The following is a 17,181-nucleotide window of genomic DNA, read 5'->3' as shown; positions in this document are numbered from 1 at the left end:
GGGAAGGAGGGAGGTGGGAGGAGGAAGAAGAAAAAAGAGCAGATTGTGTTTGCTTTCCTCTGGTGGGTATTTTTCTGAGCTACTGAATCTAATGCCTACATTTCCTCATCCCAGGTTCACAATCTGTATAGTTGCATAAAGGTAGCAGAAGACTTTGTATCTCCAGAGCACGTGAAGCACTGTTTCCGCCTGACTCAGGAATTCAGGCATCTCTCCAACACTCACACAAATCATGAGGATAAGCTACAGGTAAGTAATACCTCCTCCTTCTAACACTCACAGTGCAAATTACAGTCTCCTCATAGGGTATTTTCTGGTAGAGAAAGGACTCTGGGAAACTGTCTGGGCATCTAAAGGCTTCCTTTCAGGGAGAGATACCTAACCATTTCAGTTGTGGGGGCTTTTGATTTGGTGTGTTGCTTTGGTTTTGAAATAGTAGCCCAGGCTGGCCTTGAACTCCTAACCCTCCTATTTCCAGCTCTTCTGCTCATCTTAGTTGATACCTATAACAGGTTTCAGGCCAACCTGGGCTACTTGAGTGTTGTTTGCGTGTAAAGGTCTACCCATGTCCAATGTAATGATTCCGTTTCTCTGTCCTTGGGTGGTATTTTTGGTGCTGATAACTGAGTAGACTTACATTCCTAGTCAAGGGACAATACTGTAAGAGGTTTTTATTTAGGGAGTTACCTGTTCCTTTGAACTTCTTTTTTGAACAGTGCAGGGGCCGGAACATGCAGGTGTGTACTCTGCTACGGAGCTACATCAGACTAAATTCAAGACAGCTTCTTGCTAAGTTATCCAGACTGGCCTTGCACTTTCTGTAGCCCAGGCTGACTTAGAACTTGTAATCTGCCGGGCAGTGGTGACGCACGCCTTTAATCCTCTCCTGCCTCAAGTTCAGGAGTAGCTTGAACTATAAGCCTGTGCCAGCAGGCCCAGCTTAGTCAAAAAGTTCGTTGTTTTCAATTGGATATGAGGTTTACTTGTAGACATCATTGGTAGGATAAGGTATTCATCATTCGTTACAGTGGAAGGCTCCACAGGTGGCAGCCCTGCGCTGGTCTAGAGACTGTAGCTTGGGGAGTATTTGGCCTTCCAGCCTTTGGGGGTGAACGGCTTTTCATCTTCATTAAACTTGCTGAAGCCACACTTTGACAGGTGTATCTTCTGGTGGTCAGGAAACTTGAACTTGGCCCTATATAGGGCCTGAGGCAGTATGCTCCTTAGTCTGCACCTTGGCACAGATAGATATTTTTATACAAAGTATAATCATATTAATATAGAAGCAATAAAAATGGACTTATTTCATCCCCATCTCTTCCAGATCTCAACTGTAGACTATCTTTTTACTCTTTTTATAAATGTCTATTTTTATTTCATGCACACTGGTGTTCTTCCTGCTCGTATGTGTGTGTGAGGGTGCCAGATCCCCTGGAACTGGAGTTACAGACACTTGTGAGCTGTCATGTGGGTGGTGGGAATTAAACCCAGGTCCTTTAGTAAGTAGCCAGCGCTCTTAGCCGCTGAGCCAGCTCTTCATCCCCTTTACTTCCTTTTAGTTTATAGTGTCTGGAGCTGCAGAGATGGCTCAGAGCTTAAGAACTCATGCTATCCGGGCATGGTGGTGGCGCACGCCTTTAATCCCAGCACTTGGGAGGCAGAAGCAGGCGGATTTCTGAGTTCGAGGCCAGCCTGGTCTATAGAGTGAGTTCCAAGGCAGCCAGGGCTACACAGAGAAACCCTGTCTCGAAAAACAACAGCAGCAAAAAAATAACATGCTGTTGTCGCAAAGAACCTGGGTTTGGTTACCAGAGTTCACAACTGCATGTAACTACGGTTCCAGGAGATTTGGTGCCCTCCCCTGGCCTCTGCAAGTATGGCAAACATGCAGACATACAATACAATAAAATAAGAATCCTTTTTTTTTTTTTTTTTTTTTTGGTTTTTCGAGACAGGGTTTCTCTGTATAGCCTGGGCTGTCCTGTCCTGGAACTCACTGTGTAGACCAGGCTGGCCTCAAACTCTCGAACTCAGAAATCCACCTGCCTCTGCCTCCCAAGTGCTGGGATTAAAGGCATGCGCCACCACTGCCCGGCTAAAATAAGAATCTTAAAAAGTAATAAATAAATAAAATAATAGCACTGGAGAGTCAGCAAGATGGCTCAGCAAGTATTGGCACTTGTTGCCAGGCCTAATGACGTGAGTCCAATTCCTGGGACCCAAGTGGTAAAGGAGGGAGCCGGCTCCCAGAGGCTGTCTTCTGACCACTGCATGTGCCCTGTGGCACTCAGTGTACACATGCACATACGTAAATGTAATTGTAAAACAACATGATAGCAGCGTCAGCATCACCTCTGCTGATGCTCCAGGTCCCATCGGCCCCTTCTTCTTTTCTGTACTGACTTCACCCTCTGACATGCTGTAGTCCTTGACTTGTTTATTGATGCCCTGCTAAAATGTAAGCTTAACTAAGCTTTGTCTCACTGACAGCTTTCCCTAGCACAGATTTGATGGTGCATAGTGTGCTTTAACAGCAGCATTGTTAAGGCACCAGTGCCCTTCCTTTTTGTCCTACCTCTCTTCCCCTCCCTAGAAAAGTCTTCTGGGCCAGGTGGTAGTGGTGCACGCCTTTAATCCCAGCACTTGGGAGGCAGAGGCAGGTGGATTTCTGAGTTTGAGGCCAGCCTGGTCTACAGAGTGAGTTCCAGGACAGCCAGGGCTACACAGAGAAACCCTGTCTCGAAAAACCAAAAAAAAAGAAAAGAAAAAAAAAGAAAAGTCTGATCAGTCTTTTTAAAAGGTATCTTTAGCCTGTCACCTTATTTTAATGACTTCCAACATCATATGTAAAATATGTTTCTTTTAGGTAATTAGAAAAAAACACATAAACTCTGGACCTGGTGGCACATTCTTGAGAAACTAAATCAGAAGGATCATAGAGAGGTCAGAGGCCAGCCTTGGCTAAGTAGTAAGACCCTGTTTCTAAAAGCGGGGAGTAGGAGCTGGCAAGATGGGTCTAATCCCTGGAACCCAGAAGATGGAAGAGAGCTAACCTTCACACAGTAGGAAGAAAGCCCATTACTCAGCCGCCCAAGCCTACTGGTTATTACTATGAGGTCTTGGGCAAGGATCTTTTAGATAGTCTATTCAAGTTGGCATCAGCCATTGGGATTAAAGACATGTGCCACTGTGCCCAGCTTCAGTTCCCAGGAACTTGATTTTCTGAGGGTCTCATCTGTAAACAAAACTCATGATAAAATACACTTCGTAGGATCGTGGCAAAGATGAACTAATGCCCCACATAATACCTTAGTAACACTAGCCAGCACCTAGTGAGCACAGGGGTGATGATGGCTGTGTAGCTCTCCCAGTGATTTCACCATTCTTTCATGAGGACTTCACATCCTGCATGACTGGTAATTCATTGTGGGGTTGATTTAGGAAGCACACAGTGACTGCCGCTGCCGTGTCCCCCAGTGGCTTTTCAATAAGCTTGTTGCATCTGCTTATTAGATGTGCATCTGTGAACTGCCGTGAACTGACAGTGCTGATTGCTCTCCAGGTGAAGAACATCATATACCACGCAGTGAAGGATGCTGTTGGCACTCTCAAGGCCCACGAGTCCAAACTGGCAAGGTCTTAAAGCATGGGGAATATCCAGCTCTCCTGTCAAGCAGGCCTTTCACAACACTTAGCAGGGAACGGCAGGGCTCTCTGCAGGAGCAGAGGCCCTTCCCCAGGCCAGTGTGGTCAGTATTACAAACTCTCCAGCCACTCTTTCTATGCTGCCTCAACACTGAAGGTTGACACAAGAAAGTCGCACTGTTCTCACACACCGTTTCAAACTCAAAGCCGAGGGTGCCACATTCCCATCCAGTGGCCTTTTGGGAATCCAGGTTGCTTGAACATCGCTGGGTCCTCCTCACAGTCTCCTGGTTTGAGATCATGGAAACCAGGAATGTGGGCACACCTTCCTTTTCTGTTCCTCTTGTGCCTAGCTAACTAGGAATGTTTTGGAGGCAGAGGAAGTCATAACTGGTAAAGTAAGGTGGTGACTTCATGTGCCTGGCAGAAGCCTGGCAGTGTCTCCGACATGACCTCTGACCTGGCTCATCCTAGGAGATGGGGGTGTAGCCCTTCCCGTACTCTCCATGAACACTGGAGTCTTCAGAACCCAGGGAGAGCCCACTGCTTTTCCCAGGAGGCTTCAGGATTAGAAAACATGTGTATTTAGTGAAAAATAGGTTTGTAGTGAAATAGTTACTATTTCATGAAAGTAGATATTTTTAGAACTTTTGAAATAACACAGTTGTTTTCCTGGACTGTGAGGAAAGGCGCATTACATTTAGTCTTCCTTTCAATAAGACTCTTTGAGAAGAAATATGATTTTTAGAAATCAGCTGCCCCTTATAGCACAAAATCAGCCAAAGTGTAACTTAAAAGAATTGGCTTTTTATTAGAATTCTTTTAGTTTCTCCCCATCCTTCTCAGTCTTATCTTGAGGGAGCAGTCATCTGAGAAAGAACTGCATTGTGTCTCAGCTTCGGAGTGTCCCCTGCACGCACTGCTGCCCCCAGGAGTGTCCCTGTGTCACCAATTACCAGCGTTCCCTGGGACACCTCATGTGTCCAAGTGGGATGGAAAGTTTGATTTCCAACATAAAGAAGTTTTACTTTTGTGTTTTGGAGTTTTGTCTAGAGTATTTTCAGCAAAACTTTCCAACTCAGTGGAGTTTTTATTAAGAATTTACTTGGAAATGATGGAATTCATTGGCCCACAGGTACATTGGGAACTGTCTCTTTCCAGGTGTACTGCCCTGCAGCCTTGTTTATATGTTCACAGTTACTTTCTTTCTTTCTTTTTTTTTTAAATAAAAGTCATTTATTGTAGAATACTTTTAATTTCACTTTCTGTATTTTAATTTTATTGAAGGGCTGATTGGGATTTCCATGTTCTTATTAAAAATCTAACAAATCTATTTGGAGTAGACAAAATTCTTTCTGTACCAGCCTTTCTAAAGTCAAGACCACACTGGGCATGGAGACGGGGGTTGATTTTGGGTTTGTCTACTGCTCTGCATCTGGTCTCTGGTCTTTGCTGTTTCAATTGTGCTCAGTTGGGAAAAAGACAGTAGGAGGGAACCACATAAGCCTGCGAGTGGATAGAGGGGTTTTCCCACACTTGATGCTCAGTGAACAAAATGGAGTAAGTGGAGTCCTCCTGGGGTGCAGGATGCAAGAGAACTGCCTTCATGTGCAGCCTGGACAAAGCTTCAGGCACGGCTGTGAGACGTGCAGTTACCTGCCTTAAAGTGTGTGGCCTTAGGTGGCCTTAGAAATGATGGAAAGACCCAATTGGAGTTTTATTTATTAAGCAAAACTAAAGTGTTCTTGGTGGGTAAGGACAGACTGCATTCTGATTTAAAGAGGCCTTTTGGGAAGGAAATTGAAAAGAAAAGCAGGAGGGGTCATAGAGGTGTGCTTCTCTGAAATGTTCGAAAACACCTTCCAAAGCATTTGAACCTGGAAGCATAATTACCAGGCTAGAAATAGACCATTTGTGTTTTTCAAGGATGCTAGGTTTGAATACTGTCATAACTCTTTGAAATACAGAGTTGTGAGCATGTCCTTTCAGCCTGGGTGGAACAGGTTAACAGTGTGGTCACCAAATGGATTATACCTCAACATAAAGGCCCAGAATACAGCAGCTTTAAAATGGGACAGGGAAGGAGGACAGTGGAGGAGGGATGCTTTGGAATGTGGCTGCTTTGGTGAAAATCAGGAGGCAGGCTAGCCTACATTCTGGATATAAATGTCTTCAGAATTAGGACATCCACTACCAGTGGTACTTGCTGATGGGGGTGGAACTGAGGTCTCTGGACTTTTTAACTGACTTGAGACCCACTCCTGTCTCCTATTCCCCCCTCCCCCATATTAAACTTCACATCTCTCTAAACTACACACACGCACACACAATTTACCACCAAAAGTCGGATCAAACCATCCCGTTAAACTGGGAATTGGCAGTTCTTGATGAGAACTGTAGTGGACAGGTGCAGCCGAGCCTGGCCTCGAGAGTGCAGGTGGACGTCTTTAAGAAGCCTATAATGAGGAGGAAAATTTGACAGTGTTTGGAAGATGTAACCTAATAAGTATGGTTTAGTGGTTTTGTGGCCATCAGCATAGTAATGAAACCAATAAATAAACCCCATCTTCAGGATGAAGATAATTATAACTTCTACCTTAGGCTAGTTGTGAGGATTCAATGAAACAAGCGCTGCTCTTGAGCACAGGGCCTGGCTCACAGTCAAGCAACAAAGCAGCCCTCACTCCTCATGGGATATTTAACCTTCAACCTGATGTGGGCAGGGCGGGGGTTGGCCCGAAGCTGATGTCAAAGGATGGAACCAAAAAGGAACCCTGCCATCCAGCTTGAAGCTCAAGGAACGTGAACAAGCGATTTAGAGGAAGGCTGGGCACGGAGGGCGAAGGCGCATGCCCAGGCACAGCAGGTGCTGGGGGGGCGCGCCGACACCGCGGCCTCCCCTTTAAGAGGCGCCGCCGCCCACGGCCCGCCGATGCGGCAGGGACCTCCCCTTTAACGGCGGCAACTCCGCGCTCCGCTGACCCCACGGCGGCTGCCGCTGCTAACAGCAGCTCCTGCTGCCTCAGCCGCCGGCCTCGGGCAGCTGCATCCTCACCCGGGCTGGGTCCCCGCCCCGCCATGGTGTCCTGGATCATCTCTCGCCTGGTGGTGTGAGTGCAGAGGCTGCGGCGGGGTTCGCCCGGGTGGGGGATGAGGGGGTCGGTGGTGGAGGGCGCGGTATTCAAGCCTGGGATGGTTCAACCTAGGATCCCTAAGTGGTGTCCCCAGACATAGAGATGTGGGACCAAAGACTGGAAGGAGAGCATGACAGGCCTGGTTTCCCAGGGACCTCACCCATATTATTTTTAAAACCAGTTTATTCTTAATTGCCTTGCTCCTGTGCCCTCCCCCATCCTAGAGGCTGAGGAGCTACTGATTTATAAGGGGAGGCGGGCGTATCCCCTCCCCCACAGAGCAGATCTAGACTGGAGAGGAGCATAGAAGACCATCCTTTCCCTCCAGGAAGAGATTAAGAGGGGAGTATGACAGGGGCCTCATCATTCCGGACCTCAGATCCACGGACCATTCCCTAGGGCCTCTCCAAAGCTCTCAGGCCTTCCTCTTGATTCTGACTAGTGGTAGGATGAGGACACCTGTCCTAAGGCATCCAGGCTGGGCATGGAAGACAAAAGTCGAGAGGTAACTGAATGGATGCAATCTCCCTGGGACTGCGAAAGCCACTGGGAGAACATTTGGTGGCCTTGATTCCAGGCACATTGTAACAGTTACATTGTGGAGCTATGGCCCTGGCACCTCCCCCAGATACAGGAACAAATACCTCCCTCCCACAAACACACACGCCTAGATTTGGCCTTGTGGATCCGGCCCTGCTTTCCAGCATCAGCACAGGCAGAGAGTGCCCTCCCTACCTCGGCAAGGCATCACCTACACTTGAAGGTGCTGGATTCAGAGCCAACCCTTCCTCTACTTTAGGGCTCTGCCCCTCGGCCTCTATCAGGACTGTCATCCCAGCAGCCCCACCCTTCTTCCCATTGAGCGTTGTCACATGCTTGTGTCCTGGTTTCCTCTCAACCCACTGAGGTTTCCTCTTCCCAGCCCCTACAGGCCTTATCTCTCCATGTAGCTAGCGTTCAAGGGTGGCTACTTTTCTTTCTGGCCTGGGCAAACTCCCTATGGGATACATGACTCTTTCTCCCTCACCTGTGTCCTTTCTGTAATCTGTAGAGGGATGTTCAGGTAGAGTCTTAAGCCCAGGTCTTCTGTACCTGACCCTGGGCCATGCTGGTATTGGGGTTATAAGTTTTTGGTGCCTCCCGCACCGGCGCCCTCTAGGCCCAGGACCACAATAGTTCTTTGACAGGTTGGGTGCCCTGTTTGGTGATGTTAGGTCCCTTGGGGACCTGGCCCTACCCAGCCTGTCTCGAGACAAGGAGAGGGAGAGTATGAGGGGGTGAGTTAAATAGGCATTAGGCCAAGAAGGAAGACATCTCCTGGCAGTGACCAGCCCCTCAGCTCCCATGACACGCCTGTATACAAGTCAAGGTTCCTGACTGGAAGGACCACTGGAGCCTCCCGCCTCTGGGTCTTCCATGTCAAGGGCTAAAGGAATGAACTCTGGACTGGGAGAGGGTCCCACCCCCACATGTGTGTCTCTCCAATGGCTTTGACTTTAATCCTTGACCAGAGCTCCTCAGACAACTGGTGCTTTGGAGATCCATCCCTTTGCTCCTTAGCACCCAGGGGACGGGTCAGAGCCGGGAGGAAGGATGGCCCGCTGACCATGCTGCTTCCATGCTAGGCTCATCTTTGGCACCCTGTACCCAGCCTATTCTTCCTACAAGGCCGTGAAGACAAAAAACGTGAAGGAATATGTGAGTGCATACCTTAACGCTGTGTAACAAATGTGTAAGGGGTGAGTGTGTGTGTGTGTGTGTGTGTTACAGATGGGAGTAGAGTGGCTATGCCACACTATCCAACAAGACCTGGGCAAAAGAGGTTCTGAGATGTTCCCTATCCCCTTGTCATGGCTTGACATGATTGGCAAGTGTACAAGTGTGAGGTCTTGGGTATCTCTCTCCCAGGACTTCTAGTATCGCACAGACAGTGCTATGGGGTCCTATTTTCCTCAACTTAATCCAGTATGAGGAGCTGACAGGCCAGGAACTTTGGGTGTTTACAGCTCCTCAGCCCTAAGCCCCATTTAATGCTGCCCTTTGTCCCTCAGGTAAAATGGATGATGTACTGGATAGTCTTCGCCTTCTTCACCACAGCTGAGACGCTTACGGATATAATACTGTCCTGGTGAGGTCCAGTGGCCCCTCCTTGCATCTCAGGACCCAGATCTCTTCCTTTCTCTAGCCAGACAGATAGGCAGAAGATTTGGACTCAGGCTAGGGTCACCCCCAACTCCCAACAGTCCCTTAGCAGCCTTAATATGGCTCTTCACACCTGGTGCCAGCACCGTAAGAACAGACATAGCAAACAAGGCATGATGGCCCACTCCTTTAAGCCCAGCACCTGGGAGGCAAAGGCAGGCAGATCTGCATAGCGAGTTCCAGAACAGCTGGGGCTATCCTACTTCAAACAAAACTGCCACATTTCTTTCTGGTGACAGCCACAGCACCACAGGGGAACTGAGTGAATGAGTGTGCATCTGCTCTACTGTGACAGTAGACCGATCCCCAGTCCCCAAACCTTCTCTCCCCCGTTTATGGAACAAACATGCAGTTCAATTGTGTTGACACTGAATGCTTGTATTTCCGAGGTATTGCAGGGACAAATAGGCCTAAAGGATATGAGCATTACAGGGATGGGAATATGTCTGAATCTGCTCAGAAATGTTTCCTAGGTGAGCAAATACCTCTTAAAGAGTAAAGTATGGCCGGGCAGTAGTGGCTTATACCTATAATCCCAGCACTTAGGAGGCAGAGGCAGGAGGATTTCTGAGTTTGAGGCCAGCCTGGTCTACAGAGTGAGTTCCAGGACAGCCAGAGAGATACACAGAGAAACCCTGTCTCGAAAAACAAAACAAAACAAACAAACAAAAAAAAGAGTAAAGTATATTGGAATTTGATTCACTCATAATCCCAGCCCTAGTATCATTGCAGTTTTGAAGTTTTGAGGCCAGCTTGGGCTACATAATCTCAGGGCAGGGGGCAGCATGGTGGTTCATCAACAAAGCTCTTGCTGCATCTGCTCAAAGATGGCTGACCTGGGTTTGACCCCTGAAAGCCCTGTGAGAGGAAGGAGGGAGTCAGCTCCAGATACTGTCTTTTCAGACTCCCACAGACGAACTGTGGCATGTGCCTGCACCCAACACACACATGCACACACACACACATGTACACACACACACATATCTCTCCCCCCCCCCCCCCCCCTTTTTCAGATAGAGTTTCACTATGTATCCCTGGCTGAGTTAGCATGGAACCCATTACATGGCCCACGTTGGCCTTAAAATCATCCTCCTGCCTCAGAATTACAGGAGTACACTGCACCTGCACCACAACCCAAATGTTTCTTTTTAAAAAACCAAACAGGGTGGGTGGGGGATGGGATAAGGGGACAACATATGAAATGTAAATAAAACATCCAATAAAAAAAAAAAAAAACCAAACAAACCCTTATTTCCTATTCACAGATGTTTTGCCTGTATGTATGACTGCACCAGCTGTGTGCCTGGTGCCAGAAGAAGCTATCAGATCCCCTGGGGCTGCAGTTAGAGGTGTGAGCTATCATGTGGGTGCTGGGAACTGAACCTAGGTCCTCTGCAAAAGCAGCCAGTGCTCTTAACCACCGAGTCATCTCTTTTCCAAACATACTTTCCTTAACACTTAGGGCTTCCCCAACATTTTCGGTTTTCTTACTCTTTCTCCACCTTGTGACAGCATGTGAGTCATGTGTCTGCCCTCCATACTGGCTTACATGGCCTGGCTTTCTTCCTTCTCTCTCCCAGGCTTTTCTTCAGGGAATCTGCTGAGTTTAAAGCTTGCCTACCCTGGAATTGTTCATTTGTCTTTGTTTTTCATTAAAGCTCCAGTAAAATTGTCCATGACTTCAAAAAACATTTTGTAAATGAGAGATAAAAGAACGTAAACATTGGGAGACAAAGTATCATTTTACTTGGAGATAAAGCTCTCTCGTGTTTGCCAGCTGATGGGGTAGATAAGTCTAGATTCCCTGGGTACAGGTGAAGGAGGGGCCTTTGATGAGGGCTTTGTGAGGATGTGGAAGATAAGGAAGGTGTGGCCCGAGTGAGCAGTACAGCCTGTGGGAAATGGAGAGAGGAAGCAGGGCAGTCACGTGACTCCAGGAGACCCCTGGAGAACAACACAAACTACATCTCAAGGGGGAAAAAAAATACAGAGGTTTTCTGTATAGCCCTGGCTGTCCTGGAACTCAGATCCACCTGCCTCTGCTTTCCAAACAACAGTACTAAAGTCATGAGCCACCATGACTGGTTTCAAGAAAAAATTTTAATTAAAAAATATCAAAGGCCCAGTGAGATGGCTTGGTGAGTTAAACGCTTGGTGAGTGAACTTGAGGCCCTGGCTTCAGTTCCCAGCTTGTGAGCCCATTGGTGGGAAGTAGAGGCGCTGGCTCACTAGGGGGATAGCTCCAGGCCAGAGAGACAAGAATACCCAGGGATGACCTCTGGCCTCCACACTTACGCACACACGCACACATACATGCACACCCACATGCACACGCATGAACACACACACATACACAAACCAAGTATGATAGTTTATGCCCATGGGTTGTGCACAGTAGTAACACACCCACCTGACTGAGGGAGGAAGATTACAAATCCAAGACCCGCCTAGTCAACCTCGTGAAAAATAAAACGTCAAAACGCCAGGGATAACTCAATGGCAACAAGCTTGCCAGGCATGTCTGGGACCAATACTGGGGGGGGGGGACTGAGGGGCATTTTGGCAGCAGGATCCAGACCCAGACTCCATCTTGGTTCTTCTCATGGAGGGAGGGCAGGAACCCGGAAGATAGGGAGGCTTCCTTGGATTTGGATCTCGGCATGGAGGCGTTGGAAGGAAGAGGTGCTGGGACTTAGTCTGGGAAGGAGAGCTCCTTGTTGGAATTCCTCAGGGGGTCTCCTTTTGCTTTGTTTTTTAAAACAGTGTCTTGTGCTCTGCAGGCTGGCCCTGAACTCATGTAGCTGAAGATGACCCTGAACTCCTGATCCTCCTGCCTCTACTTCCCAGCCGCCTAAGATTCAGGGAGGATGTGTCCCTATGCTTGGCCTTTGGTTTTGTGGTCTATTTTGAGATAAGGTATCAGGTAGCCTAGAGTGGGCACAAATTTGTGATCAGTCTCCCATACTGAATGGGGTGGGTCTCTGCTTATCTTCCATGTGAGTCTCGGTTTAGCGTTCCCAACCCCTAACCCTGTCCACCTGAAAACCACAGGGTCTCAGACCACTTAAGAAGTGGGAGTTGTCCAGGTTTCATGATGCTAAATCCAGTGTATTCCTCCTCCCTCGTGCTCTGAGCACACCTCTGTCCGCCCAACAGGTTCCCCTTCTACTTTGAGCTCAAGATTGCCTTTGTGATATGGCTGTTGTCCCCTTACACCAAGGGCTCCAGCGTCCTGTACCGCAAGTTCGTGCATCCAACACTGTCCAACAAGGAAAAGGTTTGCCCCTGCCTTCAGCCCTTCCCTGCCTGGCCCATCTGAGACATCCCCATGCCTCCAGCTACAAATATTTCCTGTGGGTGACCAGAGACTATGGTAACCCGGCAGAGCCTAGCTCCCTGGGGCGGGCAGTGCCTTCGCACAGTTGTGAGCAAACGTCACTTGCCTGCAGCCTCACCTCTCAGGTCTCTCGTCCCCCTAGGAGATCGATGAATACATCACACAAGCCCGAGAGAAGAGCTATGAGACCATGATGAGGGTGGGCAAGAGGGGCCTGAACCTGGCTGCCAATGCTGCAGTCACGGCTGCTGCCAAGGTGAGATGCGGGGACCCAGACTCCCGGGGCCACCGTGTTCATCTTGTGTCCTGCCCAGGCCCCTTGGCAGCCACCCTACCCTTAGACCTTGGAGACTTTAGGCTGTGTAGCTGCAGGTTCCAGCCCTCTTTCTTCTGTCTGGTCAGTTTCCTCATCTGACCAAAGGGAAAATATCCCAGCACCACAGTAACCTCTGTCTCCACCCCGCCCCTTCCTCCTGCTCTCTTGGTGCGTGGTGGTGACCCTAGGGCCAGGGGGTTCTGTCGGAAAAGCTCCGGAGCTTCAGCATGCAGGACCTGACTCTCATCCGAGATGAGGATGCATTACCACTTCAGGGGCCGGATGGCCGCCTCCCACCCGGCCCTGTGGGTCTCCTGGACACTATCGAGGACTTAGGTACTGGCAGGCCCTGGGCTGTGGGAAGGAGGCTAGAGCTAAAAAGACCAGAGAGACCTCTGGGCCCTCATTCTCTTTTCCTCCCCTGAAACCAGGAGATGAGCCTGCCCTGAGTCTAAGGCCTAGCACAAGCCAGCCAGATCCCCGGACAGAGACCTCAGAAGATGACCTGGGAGACAAGGCACCCAAGAGGACCAAGCCTATCAAAAAAGTACCCAAGGCTGAGGTGAGGATACAGGCCGTGGTCTTGGGGAGACGGGAAGAGACAGTGGGAACAAGCTGAGCCCATCGTCCTCTCTGCCTAGCCACTGACTTCCAAGACGCTGAAGACCCGGCCCAAGAAGAAGAGTTCTGGAGGGGGCGACTCGGCTTGAGAGGATCAGCTCCCCCGTCCCTCCATCTGTAGGACATAGCAAGCACCGAGAAGAGCTGCAGCCTTGGCCCCTCAGACAGTGGGTCACTAGCCCCAGGTGTTTCAGACCCGCAAACCCCCTAGATGGTTGTTTCCAATACCCCCTTCCCATGAATACTCCTCCAGAGGGGGCTTGGCAAAGAGGAGGTTGAGGGCGGATGTGATGACTACGCCCTTGTGGAGGTGGCGGCTCCGCGGCCAGCGCTGCTCTTCTTGCTGCTCCAGTCCCACCCTGCCCGTCCAGTGCCTTGCTGACCATGGCCATCCCTTCTCTGAGGCCTGACCTGCCGGCTCCCCCCTCCAGGGAGGGGACCTTGAGAAGGGGAAGAAACAGGGCAGACCTGGGAGGAGGGTGTTCCTCGGGCACAACCATGCGCGGAGACACGGGCTTTCAAAAGCGGCATGGCCAAGCCAGAACTGTGGCTAGTAGGGCTGTGTATTCTACCAAAAAAAGAGGTGAGACCCAAGGGTGTGTGTGCTGGGGAGGCTGGGTGAAGTGGTCATCTCCTCCCTACGTCAGCCCTGGTCTTTCTTCCTCTTTATCCTCCCCTGCTGGTCTCTGAACCTCAGGACTCAAGCCCTTGACAGAACAAGGCTCCGAGGGACCCCTCCCTCCCCTTCCACCCTTGATCCCTTTTATACATTCATGCAGTAGGCTGGACTCCTCTACTCCTAGGCTACACCGCAGAGGCCCTGCCAAGCTGGCTCCTTTCCTCTCCTATAAAGGGGACCCATTGTACCTTGCCATGGGGTCCTCTTCCTGTGCCAAGCAACCTCCCCTGTCAGAACCAACCTGGATCCCACCCCTGGCCCGGGTTCTGGCAGCCTCATTGGGGCCAGGCGGAACCTGTGAAGGGAAGGAAATGCAGGAGCTGAGAGGCTCCCAGTTCCACGGTTCCCACTGGACCTTGGCACTGGGTGAGCCAATAAACGAAACTCTGACAGTTCCTTTATTGTGGCCTCTGTGTTGTTCGTGACCCACCACGCCAGTAAATGGGAGGGAGGCCACTGGGAAGAGAGACCTAGCCGTAAAGGGATAGAAAAGGGCCAGATGCGCCGGGCGGTGGTGGCGCACACCTTTAATCCCAGCACTTGGGAGGCAGAGGCAGGTGGATTTCTGAGTTCGAGAGTTCGAGGCTAGCCTGGTCTACAGAGTGAGTTCCAGGACAGCCAGGACTACACAGAGAAACCCTGTCTCAAAAATAAATAAATAAATAAATAAATAAATAAATAAATAAATAAATATGCAAGGGCCCTTTGCCCACCCTGGATTCCTCTAGCCAAGCAGCCCTCTGAAGGCATTCCTTCCACTGTTGGCCTAAATTATGTTTCCGTTGCTGTGATAAACACCATGAGCAAAAGCAACTTGGGAGGAAAGGGTTTATCTCAGCATGCAACTCTCAGCTCACACTCCGTCCCTGAGGAGCTGGTACAGAGGGCATGGCAGGTGCTGCATATGTCTTGCTCCTCACGGGCTGCTCAGTCCACTTTTGTATCCCTTGCCAAACATCACTGGCTACAGGGAACTGGGCTCTCCCACAGCTGTCAACAACTAAGAACATACACCACAGGTTTGCCTATTTAATGGAGGCAATTCCTAAAGATTTCCTCTTCTCAGATGGACATAGCCTATGTCAAGCTGACATAAAAACCAGCCAGCACAGCCCTTGAAGAATTTAGCCCCCCCCTTTTTTTTTTCATTGAAAAGGAGAGGAAGAGACTCATTCTAGAAGATTCCCAGAAAGTAAAATGTTGTAGTACTATGCTAGCGCTTACCATATAGCCAGGAAAACAAGTTAGGCATTCTATGTAAGTTTCATTTGCACACACACACACACACACACACTTCTTGTGGGCAGGAGACCACTGCCAGATTCTGAGTGGCCATTCGCTACAAATACATCTGGGGTTTTTGTGTCAAAAAGAGTATATTCAGACTTCCAAGTTCCTTGTTCTGTTGCCATGGAAACATTCAGGCTTCCAGAACTCTAGGCACAGGGTCTGCCCCCTGTGGTGCAGAGGAGGAGAGGAGAGATGGAGGGTGACAAAGAATAACCAGAAAGCCTTTTAGGAGGTTGGCCGGTGGGACACACTGGGTCTGGCAACCTCATACTGTCACTCATTCCCTAGGCTCTCTCCTCTGCAGCAGATCTTCTCAGGCTAGAGGGAAAGACCTCTGTTAGAGCCAAGTGGAGGGCACTAAATCAAGGGGTTCTCAGGGGCCTTTGAGAAGTATTATTAGCTTTAGGGATAGGGTTTACTGCCATGTCACATGCCCAGGTCTCCTGAGAATATTAGGCAACCCTCCAGGCCTGTGTTCCAGACCTCAGGCCTGAAGCTGCTTCATCTGGCTTCTCCTCCCTTTTTTGTGGCTGTTCCAACCTCCCAAGAACCTGCTTAAAATGGGATTTCCAGGCCCTGACGTCAGAGGAAACCCAGCAGCTCCCTCTAGCCTGTGCCAGCTCTGCCGTGATTAGCAGAGCTGAGTTCAGCCTTGCTCAGCCTACTGGAAAGCTAACAGAGATCGGAGAGAGGAATTTGGGGCCCTAAACAGTGGTCTCTGTATCTGCAGCATTCTGGATGACAGGAACAAACTGTTTCCGGGTCAAAACTGTTTCCTACTGGCTTTCCTACTAACTTAAATTTCAGCTGGTGCATGATCATTTCCCTCTCAAACGCCATAGTTGCTTTCTCTCGGTTCTATGTCTCATGGCTGGCTTAAGGAAGGAACGGGCATCTCAAGGCAGTCCTGAGAGCTGGACAGCGGCTTGTCTGGTTTTTTTATCCAAGAGTGGGCTGAAGGTGGCGGCTGTGGAAGCTCTACCTGCAAGACGTTGAAATGCCCACTAGGTGGCGCAGCTCGCTCCCGATGTGGGATTCTAACCGCTAGCAGAGCACAATCTCTCCAATGGCTCAGGGCCTGGAGATCAGAATGCCTCATACTCTGCTCCCTGGAATGAGAGACTAAAGGGGAAAAAACGTTTTTGAGGGTAGAAAGGATAGCTGTGGGTTATTCGATAATCTCTGTTCGAGCCCAGTCTATGTTCACCCCCACTACTCTGAACAAAAGGTGGACAGACAGATTCAGAGAAAGAACCCGTCTGAGAAGGAATCTGACCAGTTCTGCGTGCAGGGGAAATGCCAGGCTTTCTTCAAGAGGGACCTAACCTGGGCTTCCAAAGTAGCATCTAAGAGATACCTACTGAAGTGGGTTTGGGGGGTGGGACAAGGGGAAGGGCAGAGTTGGGGTGTGAGGAAAGATGTCCCATAGCTGTTATACCCCTGGACCTGGCCACAGTGGCAGCTCATGCCTGCTCCAGGATTCCCTAACTTCTAGTCTTTTCCTGTATATTCCAGAATATTGTGGAGTTGGAAAAGAGGACAAAACCCCAAACCCCACCCCCGAATCCCCAAGAATTCTTGCAGGGGCAAGCAGGATAGAGACTCCTCATCAATGGCCTACCTTTCTCTGACCTCTTGCCCAAACTCACCCCAGCAGGCCCATATCCATGATGAGCTACCTTCTCCTTTTGTCCCAGATAAGTGATCAATAAATAATGTTGCTGAAATATTGATGGTGTGTTTTACACCAGCATCCCTTAGCTGTGTCTGGCAGGGCCATGACCCTCCAGATAGCCTTCTCATTTTGCCAACAAAATGTTTTCTTTGGCCAAGATTTCCACCCGATCCATTCTAAACCAAAACCATGACTCAACCAATACGAGGAAGAGATTTGAGAATAACTTAGTTCTTCCCCCTGAGAAGGATGGTTTGGCTAAAACAAGCAAAGACCCTTCTT

General features: G+C 49.5%; 2 protein-coding genes across 3 annotated transcripts in view; both read left to right on the top strand.

Annotated features, from left to right (window-relative positions):
• The window catches only part of Kdm3b (lysine demethylase 3B), a 63,413-nt gene extending 58,435 nt beyond the window's left edge, over positions 1-4,978 (top strand). The window contains exons 23-24 of the mRNA XM_028762697.1: positions 115-249; positions 3,563-4,978. Of these exons, the coding sequence (XP_028618530.1) occupies positions 115-249; positions 3,563-3,643 (216 nt within the window). The 3' untranslated portion in view covers positions 3,644-4,978. The remainder of the gene's footprint in view (positions 1-114; positions 250-3,562) is intronic.
• Positions 4,979-6,555: 1,577 nt separating this feature from the next.
• Reep2 (receptor accessory protein 2) lies at positions 6,556-14,334 on the top strand. 2 transcript variants are annotated; one of them, XM_028762764.1, is made up of 8 exons: positions 6,556-6,755; positions 8,405-8,477; positions 8,831-8,907; positions 12,138-12,258; positions 12,461-12,574; positions 12,829-12,970; positions 13,066-13,196; positions 13,276-14,334. In XM_028762764.1, exons 1-8 carry the CDS (start codon positions 6,724-6,726, stop codon positions 13,342-13,344), a joined length of 759 nt encoding a protein of 252 aa, XP_028618597.1. In that variant the 5' UTR covers positions 6,556-6,723; the 3' UTR covers positions 13,345-14,334. The 2 variants fall into 2 exon arrangements, with proteins under 2 accessions (XP_028618597.1, XP_028618596.1); XM_028762763.1 differs by having other exon boundaries at positions 6,564-6,755; positions 12,823-12,970; positions 13,276-14,330.
• The last annotated feature ends 2,847 nt before the right edge of the window (positions 14,335-17,181 follow it).

This window comes from Grammomys surdaster, unplaced genomic scaffold (genome assembly GCF_004785775.1).
Source record: "Grammomys surdaster isolate TR1022 unplaced genomic scaffold, NIH_TR_1.0 135, whole genome shotgun sequence".
Classification (NCBI taxonomy): domain Eukaryota; kingdom Metazoa; phylum Chordata; class Mammalia; order Rodentia; family Muridae; genus Grammomys; species Grammomys surdaster.
Note: the sequence above shows the minus strand (reverse complement) of the source record. Positions and strands in the feature narration are given on the sequence as shown.

Bases quoted from the DNA above. Each gene is read 5' to 3' on its own strand.
- Reep2 (XM_028762763.1), top strand. From the start codon at position 6,724: ATGGTGTCCTGGATCATCTCTCGCCTGGTGGT. The intron at 12,259-12,460 runs GTTTGCCCCTGC...TCGTCCCCCTAG, and splicing joins CACTGTCCAACAAGGAAAAG to GAGATCGATGAATACATCAC. The intron at 12,971-13,065 runs GTACTGGCAGGC...CCCTGAAACCAG, and splicing joins GGACACTATCGAGGACTTAG to GAGATGAGCCTGCCCTGAGT.